The sequence below is a fragment of the Chaetura pelagica genome, unplaced genomic scaffold (assembly GCF_000747805.2).
Source record: "Chaetura pelagica isolate M959 unplaced genomic scaffold, ChaPel_1.0 scaffold10, whole genome shotgun sequence".
In the NCBI taxonomy this organism is placed as follows: domain Eukaryota; kingdom Metazoa; phylum Chordata; class Aves; order Apodiformes; family Apodidae; genus Chaetura; species Chaetura pelagica.
In genome coordinates, this window is record NW_009952263.1 from 4,983,493 (window position 1) to 4,994,786 (window position 11,294).

Here is an 11,294-nt window from a genome sequence, read left to right on the forward strand (position 1 = left end):
CAGGAATGGGAACACACCTCAGCATGCCGAAGGCACTGCAGGCAACACAAACTTCCAACCTGCTACTCAAAGCCTGCATCAGCCAAAGCCCTGTAGGCAGCACTTCCAAAAATACAACTAGGCAGGCAGCCCATGTCCCTGGGTGTGAGGCTGGAGGTCCCCAAGGTGGTCAGTGACCTTTATGCTGGCAGCTCCAGCCCAAGAAGGTGGCAGGGCACAGCCCGTGCCAGTACGTATGTATGCTCCCCTGGATCCAGGTGCACGGTTAATAAAACTGTCTTTCCCACAGAGCCTGCAGAATAATACATTTTATATTCTAATGAAGTAATTATTAAAATAGGTAATTATTGAAATAACCACATCAACTCCCAGTCATTAAAATCCTCCTAAACAGAACGGCATGATGACTTAGGCTATTAGAAAGCTTGGCAGCCACCCAACGCCTACAATAGCTTCTAATTAATTGATCTCACCTCTAATCTGCTATTGTTAGCCTAGTGCTGATCATTTGTTTGGCCTACAGATCCTATTGCCCCTTTCATTTGATTGTATTTGTTACTGTACCCTCTCTATCTCTTTCAATTAAGCACAGGTTAAGTGGTTCAACCGCAAGAGAATAGGAGATAATGGCACCAATCAAAGTAATCTCTTTAATTTGCTAAATGGATTACAGGGAAACCCCAGCCAAAGTGAAGTCATAGCTGGTGGCCTTCACTTGAACTATACACAAAGAGTATCTAATTATTAACCCACAACATGCCAAACTTTACAGATATCCAATAAAACAACACAGCATTCGGGTACTAGCGAAGTTGCTCTCATTACAGAGTTTTCCACTGTAAAATTACTTTGACTGCAAAATCTTGATATCAGTGTCTTTTCAAGTATGCTGTACACTGTACTTTCAAGTGCAACATATCTAGATATAACAATCAAAACACTGCACACATACCAGTCAAGAAAGTGGATTTATAATCTCTTTAAGAACATGCTCGTGGTAGAGTTCATTTTTCATATTTGTACTATAAATGCAAATTCAGCTTTGCAGTCAGTATTGCTTTTGCTGACTGTAGAAGTTTTAATAGTAAACAAGCTTTGTCCTTAAACTGGCAAGTGGGTTTCTTTCCCTCTCCTCTTTCTTCTGAAGTGTTTTTGAGCAAGCTGTCTGGCAAGAGAGCTTCACAACCAGTACTCTGGCTGAGCGTGTCTTTGGCTAATCAGTCAGACAGTGAATTCAAGAATGTGAGCTGCCTGAGACAGACGGAAGGTCATTTCCTTGCAGTGACAGGGAGAGTGAGGCATCAGAACAAAAAAAGGTAGGAGGGTACAACAGAATTTCATGCAGAAGGCAATTCAGCTTGTTGGAGAGGCAGAACCTCTTAGGAGCTATTAGAAATCTTTTTGAATAACATTTTTTATTAGTGGCAAAACAGAGATTACCAAGTAAAAATCTATTGTTCCTGGCAGAATACAGCTTGCATCAGATGATGGGCCAGTAACATAGAATATAGTATCATTTTCACTTCCATTTTGCCTTTAGTTGGTTGATTTCAAACAGAATGATTACATTAGCCTCAAGCAGAACATCTAAGAATTGAAATCTTCATTTTAACTTAAAGGAAAGTTTGGTATACGGAGAAAGGATAATCTATATTCCAGGCTGGATGACTTCAGATCCTACAAAATGTCCATTAAAAATGGAACTGGACTCCTACTTTCCAGACCTGACACCCAGCCCACAAGAGAGCACTCACTCCTAACATTACCTAAAGTTGTCTTTTAAGGTCAAGACCTACGGTTTTGATTTCTGACTTAGCTTTCTGCATCCTCACTTGTTTGGGCTCCAAAGCTTTTGACTGGGATTGTCAACTTTTCACAGTCACTTTGTCAATGCTTGTGGTTCCAGGTCGTTTCTATGCAACACAGGCATGAACAAAAAAATCATATATATACATCTCCAAATTTCCAGTAATGCTGGTAACACAGCCTGCCTCTGTTCCAATGAGATGTCAGCTCTATATTTCATAACATGTTTTTGTTTGCATGGTAACTGGCCAGTAACTTGGCATTCTTCTGCCGTTCTGTGTTTTGACACCAGTTCAGCACTAACTGCTTAAAGCTGAGCACATGCTTCCTGCGTTATTGAATTAGCAACTACATAGACACGCTATAACCTTCAGCAAAGTCCATCCAACAACTGCTTGCATAGCAGGTGTGGTTTCACAGGAAAATCACAACACAGCCCACCTTTGTCACCTACAGCCATGCAGAGGTACATGCAATCTTCCTATCACACTAGTAGCATGAGAAAATTGCTTACGCTGAACATGTTGTGCATTCAGTTAAAAAGTATTTTATGGTTGCAGTCAGGGAAACAGGGTGAGATGTTCTTATTTTCCTCTCCCAGACCCTCACCTCACTGTACACAGTCCTGCTTACTATGTCCTGGCCTGATGCACTGAGGACATCTCCAAAGGCTGACTCTACACATCCAGCCAGCAAAATCAGGGGCTGTTCTCCACAGGGTGAGAGACCTGGACAGGCGCACAAAAGGGGCTCCGCAACCAGCAGGGACTGGGAACCAGGCTGGGGGAAGGGATCCCTCACCCACCCTGTCATCTGCTAGGTATACTTGTCCTCCTCTTTTACATACAGAACAAGAAGATCTGGAGTGTGACTGCAGCCGATTCCCATTTTTAACCCCAGAAAGTCCCCTTATGGAGATGCACTCTCTGCCCACAGCAATCCATTGTGACTGCGTATGCACACCTGACTTGAAAATACATGCCTGGCTGACACCTTCAAAATCATGGAGGAAATAAAATGTCTAACTTTCCAAACGCTTTTGCCATTTGAAAGCACACATAAGGCTATATTCTGCTTTCCAGCTGTCGCAGCTCTAACAACCTTAATGGATTTAACAGCACAGATATAAATGGTCTTCCAGACTTTACCTCAAAAAAATTATTTTTGTATTTTAAATTATTCTGGTTTTCAGGTAATTAATAAAGATGAAACTGGGCAAAAGGGAAGGTGGAAGCTTACCCAGTAGTATCATCGGTTTGGATGTTATTCAGAAAGCACGAGCTTTGGGGATCTGTGGTGCTGATTCAGCCCATTCACAGAGCCAGGGGTCAACCCACAGCTCTACTTCTCTGGAATGCAGAAATATTTATTCACATCTGGAAACGGCTCATCTGCACTCAAAACTTTTCTGATATTTTCTTTAACGATAAAAAAAGCTACCAAGCAATCCTTTTTTTCATTGTTGTTCTATTTCTCCACTAGTTTCCCCTTGATTTCTGTACCTACCTTAAATGAGGAAGCCATGCCTGTTACGAAGTAAATCAAAACGCTCTGAAATCTGCCAGGGTAGGAACCAATAATACAAATTGGCCCATAAATATTGAGGCCCTAGTAATCCTCCCTCAACAAGTGAGCCAAATAAGAAACCAGGCAAAGCTCTCTCATTTTAATTCTGCTGAACCATTGTTATTAGCATGGAGGCACCCCAGCGTACACAAGTCCCTGGTTCGAGTGACGGTTTTCAACACCACCTTAATTAAACCTGCTCCAAGCAAATTTAATCATTGCAGTGAAGAAAATGGCTTCTGAAAGCAGGGAGCAGTTTACATTAACGTTTCCAGCACAACTGTCAACAGTGCTGTGAAAACATTTTGGTAAACATCAATGGGGATTTTGGGTTAAAAAAATAAATAAATCCTATTGCAACTATTTGAGCAAACTGCTGTAGAAAGGTCCTGAGGAGAGTGAACACAGGGAAGATACCTGCCCTGCACTCCATCCCTTCCAGTCCCAAGAGAGACTTCTCTAAGCATCTGAAATCCTTCCCTATATGTTTAATGTCAGTGGTAATTTTCCAGGACTTAAAATTTGGATCACAGACAACCTGTTCCTCTTTCTCCTGTTCTTTCCTAGGTGTCTGCTTGCGGTCAACATGGAAGACAGATTGCTGGGCCAGCCAGACCCTCGGTCTGAGCCAGCACAGCATTTCTTACACTCTCATATTGTAATATGTTTCCCACACTACCTTGTCACAGACAGTGCAGAAAGTGTTTGCTCTCTCTCTCTCTCTTCTGGCTGTATGAAGTCTATTACTTAAGTGATTATGCTAGCAACTGTACCAAGTATATGTTTTCCTCCTCTATTGATGCAGGACAAGGCTCAAGACTGATGAAAATTCTACAGCTTTGCTATACAAGTAATGTAAACCTCACTGATGGATATTTTGCATGATCTCTGATTCAAAACAGCCCTGAAAAAAAGACAACTCGTTTTAAGCCCTTCCTTGCCAAAACCCCAATGACTCTGAAGGGAAACAAGATGTGATTAATTAATCAAGCAAACTTCCACACTACCAGCCATAAGGCATGCTGGGCAAAAGGCACAGGATTCCCCCTAGTAAACAAATCTGCTGTGTAAAAATAGCTGCTGAATGAGGAGTTTTAGGGCAGTGGTACAAATGCTCATCTCCAACTCCCAGAGAACATAAGGAGAATGGGGGTACCAGCCTCTTACAGGGTTGGAGTCAAAGCGCTGCCTTCATGCACCACCCACCTCGTTGGAGCTGATAGCATTTCCATCTTAGTGCTGTATGACTTTACTGCCATGTACCCTATTAAAACATATGTTCTTAAGGACCTACAGCCCTGTTGCCTTCTCTCAGTAGGGACATGTCTTCTGCAGTTGCTACAGATACAGATCTTTTTGAATACATAGTATTAGAGCATCAAAAGACACTGTTACATCATTTTCAACAGTGTCCTTTACCTACAAAAACGAACATACATGAAAATCATTGTAGGAACAGCCTCTGCAAAGACTACATATAGTAGCCACATGTAAAACAACAGGAAATTAAAAATACATATTTTTAAAAATTGTAAAGTAATTGTTTTTTAATTTATAAGGGTAATTCAAATATCCCATTTCTGTGTCAATAAGCACAGATTTCTTAGGCTCCATACCAATTCCTATGTTTTTTAGCCAATGAATACTTGAAAATTTAATACTACTTCAGTAGGAGTTAAACACAAATGAAAATACCTTATGTCTAGAGCACTCTGCCTGAAAACATCTGCTAAAAATCCCTGATTTTAACTTAGGCCTAAAACATGCCAGGTTACTACTGCATTCACAAAGTAATGAGGAATGCAGGAGAAAATGGCAAGCTCTAGTGCCTTTCCTTCTAAACCTCCAATAAATCTGTAAAAAATACCTTCTTCTCAAGAGGTGTTACCTTCCCTTCTAACATTCCATTTTAATCTGCAGAAGAAAATAATTTTCCTAGCTCAGAAAAAACAATCTGTTTTTCTGTCTCCAAGTGAAAGTATTCTTTAAATATGACCCAAATTACCAAGTAATTTTGCTTCAAGCAAAAACTGAATTTTTCAGCCAATCATCCCTTTGCAATTTGCAGTCATCTTGATGGCACTGTGTCATCAGAAGGACCAACTTGCACATATAGATCTATACACTGGACAACACAGTAGCAAATACAACGTGATTAAAACGTGGTCAGAGATTTTAAGACTCAGGATTTACAGAAAAGCATTGCTACCACACCGCCCCATATTGCTCTCCAGGCTGCCAGGTTGAAGTGAAGCAGTTCCCAGCGCTAGAATCATGGAATCATCAAGGTTGAAAGAGACCTTCAAGATCATCAAGTCCAACCAGTCACCCTACAATTAAGACTGTCCAGATCCCTCTGCAGAACGTCCCTACCAATGGACACGCCCACCCAACTTCGTGTTGTCTGCAAACTTGCTGAAAGTGCACTCTATCCCCTCATCCAGATCACCAATAAAGAAAGATGTTAAACAAGAGCAGACACACCACTGAGCCCTGGGGAACACCACTCATGACAGGCCACCAACTGGATTTAACTCCATTGAACAAAACTCTTTGGACCCAGCCATCCAACCAATTTTTTATCAAGCAAAGCATATGTGCATCCAAGCCATGAGTAGCCAGCTACTCCAGGAGAATGCTGTGGGAAAACGTGTCAAAGGCCTTGCTGAAGTCAAGGCAGACAACATCCACAGGCCTTCCCTTGTCCAATAAGCAGGTCACCCTGTCATAGAAGGAGATGAGGTTTGTCAAGCAGGACCTGCCCTTCATGAACCCACACTGTCTGGGCCTGATGACCTGGTTCTTGTGCATGTATGGCATAACAGCACTCAGAATGATCTGTCCATCAGCTTCCCTGGTACTGAAGTCAGACTAACAGGCCTGTAATTTCCCAGATCATCCTTCCATCCCTTCTTATACATGGGCGTTATGCTGGCTGATTTCCAATCTGCAGGTACCTCCCCAGTCAGGCAGGACTGCTGATAAATGATGGAAGGTGGCTTGCTGAGCACCCCTGCCAGCTCTTTCAGCACTCTTGGGTGCATCCCATCTGGCACCATAAGCTTGTGCATATCTGTGTGGTGTAGCAGGTCACTGACCATCTACTCCTGGATTGTGGGGTTATTTTTCTGCTCCCAGTCCCTGTAGCCTAGCTTAGGGAGCTGGATTCCCTCAACATAACTGGTCCTGTTACTAAAGACTGAGGCAAAGAATTCATTAAGCTCATCAAGTCTTTTACACATTGTTTGTCATCATGTTTGCTCCTGCAGGGGAGGATGGATAGGGGATGGAGTGTCTCCCTAGTCTTTCTTTTGTTGTTAATATATTTATAGAAGCTTTTCTTGTTGTCCACTACCATGGAGTCCAGATTAATTCCTAGCTAGGATTTGGACCTTCTAATTCCCTCCCTGCACAGCCTCACATTTTTGTAGTCATTGTGAGGGTCTGCCCCTTCTTACTTGACCTTGAAGGTCTTTTCCAACCTTGATGATTCTATGATTCTAAATAGCCATGGAAAGAAGACACCATGAAACACAGCTCTCCTATAACTGTAACTATAGAAAAGTACCTCTCTGTAAAGCTGTTGGAGAAAAATCAGAATTGCTCAATAAAATATTTTGCATTACTAACGAGAGAGAAAAACAAACACTAAATATTTTTCAGCTTCGGGAGAGCACATAATACAACTTAAAAAAAAAAAAAAGCTAAAGAATTTAAATCCTCAGGCTTTAAATGCACTATTCACATTATTTTCCGTATGAAATTTAAATCCATCACTATTTCAACAGCTCACTAAATTAATAAGTTATACTATTCTAGCAAAGTCTGTTCAAACAATAGAAAAATGGAAGCGAGTGGCATCAATTAGATACTAGCTGAAAGTATGGATGAGTATTAAAAGCTAGAAAGTATATAGAAGTTAAGACTTTAGAAAAACATTCATAGAAAATACCTATAAGTACCATATTTTAGGGAAAATGCGTTAAGACAAGTACATATGGAAGCATCTAAAATTACAAGCTCTTATTCCAATTCCTGGTTATTCAGTAGCTAATCTGCACTGAAAGAAGGTTACTAAATACGAATGAATTGTTAAGAAAAACACCCAGTATTTGCTTGAATATTTAACAGCTGGAACAGCTGGACTGGATTACTGAACAATGAAATTCAGTGTGCAGTCAGGTAGCGAGGACAGAAAGCTCCCTGAACAAAGCCATAACAGAAGGAAATAAAATAACAAGTATTTATAACAATTTTTTTCTTCTTCTTCTTAATCAGCTATTAAATCTCACTCTGAATGTCCTATTTCACAAATACAAATGCATCAAATCCATGGAGCACAAGCCAGGTTCTTTAAGCCTGCTTTTTAAAGGTGAATGGCTTCTTAATTTCAATTGATAGTGACAAGATAAAATGAAATTTCTTTGTTATTTTTTAAATTGTAATTTAATATGTTGGATTTCCAGTGCTGGAAGGATGCTGAAGTTTCTGTATACCTCTATTTATTTAAAAGTATATGAAATCTCAGGAGGTTTTCCAGTCACCACTTATCTACAGTGGCTGCCGTTGCTGTAAGCAAGAGTCTTATCTTGGATATTGACCCAGCATACTTTTATTGAAATGGTGTGAACCTGATCTGACACTCTCTGAAATATATGTAAGTGCAGTATAAGCACAGAGGTCTGGAGCAACTCCCCTAGAGACAGGGGACTGCAATATGCAAAGGTGTCTCTGGATGAGGAGTTGTTGGCTCAGTGATGGGGAGCACTAAGAACAAGGCAAACTGCTTTTTGTATTTCTGTTTCTGGTCTCCACAAGCTCATGGATCATATCCCCATCAGATAACAGCAAGTGAGATCCAGTCCACCTAATTTAGACAGATTTTCTTGCATGGGAATATTACACACAAGCACTATCCTTTAACTCTTGCTTAAATGCTAGCTGCCTAATGGCAATAACATTTGCAAACTTTCAAAAGCATGTTTTTTTTCCAGCACAGGGAACCCGAGTGCTTATTTTAAAAGGGCTGCGCCACAGGTATCTAAAATACAGGCAAAGTTAGGTGGTATGGACCCCATCTGTTCTCTCCTCTTGGCCTGACTTGGATTCTCTTCTGACCTGCAGTGCCATTTTTCCCTGAACCTCCTGCTCCTGTATGTGCCATTTTTCCCTGAACCTCCTGCTCCTGTAAGATGGCCTGGATAGTCCTTCCACCTCCAAAGTCTGCCTCCGGCTGCTATGATTAACTGAAATGTTTTCTCTTCTGGTATTGAAATCATTGCAATGATCAGGCATTCCAACACTAGGGCTGTGAATGCAGGGTAAATATCCCGACAGACTGATCACCAGTCAATGAGACCAACCAAATACAAACCCAACAACTGTTTCGTAGAAGTAGCCAACAATTCACCAGGATGACTAAAACCTTGGAAAACACAGCAATGTGGAAGACCCTGTCACGCTCAAGTGGCCGATACCATGCCAAGAGACCCATCAGAGCTGCTCCAGCTTCTCAGGTGGAATTCCTTTATGTTCAGGCACTGACTTGCCTTGCCAAATATTTCTAATGTGATTTACATACGTCAGAAAAGATCACAAACTTTGCGAGTTAAGCCAAACCACAAGCCCAGCCAAAGCCTCCACCTGTGCAAAATGTTTATTTTTAGCAGCTGCAGACTTATGGGAGCCCGGCAACAAATTTGACCTGCAGCTGCTCATCATGCCAACGCTGTGTCAACAAATGGCAGGCTGGCAGTGAAAACATTAAACATAGCACTATCCAATTTATTCAGTGCATTTGTATACTGGCACACACAGGAGATTCAGATTTGGAGGAGAATCCTGTTCATCCCTTTGAGAAAGACCTGGCTCGCATAGTCTTAGCTGTGGCAGTGATTTTCTTGTTGGCCAACTCCATCCATACCCATTTTTGGATCAAGTTGTTTGTTTACTATTTTGCAAAGGAAGCAGCTGCTTAACAACAGCTGTCTCATTACAAATTTTTCACTGGAGGGGCCAAGAGAAAATGAAGCAAAACACTGCAGAAGTGAGGATGCACTCCCACAGACCTCTCTCCTTGCTCCAGCCTTGGATGCCATGAAACACCCTGAGTATATGGGTGAGATGCTGTATCCAAGCAGCATGTGCTGCTCAAGCTTGTGTGATTTTCTACTCCTGCCAACTATGCTGAAGGAGGAGAAGGGGAGCAAGTGTGATGGGGAACTGAGGAGCACAAAGCATCCCTCTCTGTCCTCCTCAACTATGCAATGGCCTGGCTAAATCTGCCCTTGGAGAGGGCTTGGGGAGATCTCTGCTGCCATAGAGCAAGGCAGGAGGGAGGGGACAGCTTTCTTTAACGGATATGCAGCAGGGACAAGTGGGGAAGGGTTAGACAGGGAGTGGGAGGGTCTATGTGCTCAGGTCTGGGACAAATGGGAAGACAAGACCCTGTGGCTCTGATCCATTTTCTTTCTATACAGCTGAGACATCCTGCACCAGCATTACTCTCACCTGTTGTCGGGCCAGAGGTCAGAAGACACAAATTCACATAGAAACAGGACCTTGAGTCAAGCTCATCTTGCATGAAAAATCTTGCCCTCCTCCTAACCCAAACGCAGCTGTGCTGACCTACCCAAACCCCAATAAGGTGTGGAAAGGCTCCCATCGATCCCACTGGTTGAGTCAGCTGCTGCAGCGCTCCCACCAGCTCAGCTCTCGGAGCGGCTCAGGGATCATCACCTCCTGTTCCCACAGCAAGAGTGTGATGGAGAGGTGAACTATATGATTTCAGGTAATGGAGAGGTTGTTAGTTGCTCTTCTTTTTTTTTTTTCATTTTCCCAACATTCTTGCCAGATTATTCGCAGCCATTAAAACAGCAAAGAGCTTCACAGGTGACACAAATACGAGGCCAGGCTGCAGGCCACCTTAGCCTTGCTGCGTTGGCTAAGCAAGTTTTTCTTAATTCTGCTGTGATGACTGATGATAAATGTGCAAGCCCGACAGCGTGCGATTGGTGGGGAGGCACCACTCTTGTGTTGGACATGTGCTTGCCCAAATGCTGGGGGGACTGCCGGTCCCAGGGTTAAATACCAGCTTTTCTCCTGGCTGAGGAAAACCTCACTGCACAGAGAGCAAGGGGTGACATGCAACCTCTGCATAACCTGACCCCTTTGGGCATGTATCTTCAACAGACAGCTAAAAAAATAATAATAAATAAATCACAATTTAAAAGCTCTTTATCTGATAGACAAGTTATTATATACTGAAAGAAGGGAAACATCAGAGAGAAAATCCTGAACTGTGCTGGCTACCCACAAATCCCATTAAAAAAAAAAAAAAAAAGCAGCCAAGAGAACAATGGAACTGTTCACCCTTAATCCTGGATTTCTACATGTGTTGTAATTAAAGATAAATTGAATTTCAAAGCCAGCTGGAATAAAAGGGCAGCTCAAGAAGCAGAACAATATAGACATCTATATATAAAACTAGAGCTATATAAAAATGTCAGTTATATTAGTACCTAGTCTGCTCAATGCCAGCATAACATAACATTCAACAGGTGAACAGCACATTACACAATACTGACCAACATTTTGTACATTTGATGAAGAAATGGTACTTCAGAGGAAACATAAGGTAACAATGGTCTGGCATGGGGAAAACGCACCCATCCTCTAACTACTAACCCCAAAAAGAAATCAGGAAGAGTCTTTCCTGTAAAACTAGAGCTCTTTGAAATCCACTGTTATGTTTTGTTTTCCAAACACCTAGTGAAGGCATTTGTTGGCCACCAGACTGCAGGTTTGATTCTGGCCACCCACTTTAGCAGCCTCAATATGTTTCATCATCCTTTCCTTGCAGGATTAGAGGAGGGACAGGTGGCAAGAAGATGTTCTGACTGAAAACAGGGGATGACATTTTC

The 11,294-nt window shown here is 42.0% G+C and overlaps 1 protein-coding gene across 3 annotated transcripts in view; it reads right to left on the minus strand.

Moving 5' to 3' along the window:
- RARB (retinoic acid receptor, beta) overlaps window positions 1-11,294 on the minus strand; it is a 195,177-nt gene that overhangs the window by 154,607 nt on the left and 29,276 nt on the right. Inside the window, exon 2 of one of the 3 annotated variants that reach the window (XM_010007510.1) lies at window positions 2,768-2,799. The exons of the other annotated variants lie outside the window; for them this stretch is intronic. Within the exon in view, the coding sequence (XP_010005812.1) occupies window positions 2,768-2,799 (32 nt within the window). The remainder of the gene's footprint in view (window positions 1-2,767; window positions 2,800-11,294) is intronic. 3 annotated transcript variants of the gene reach the window in all.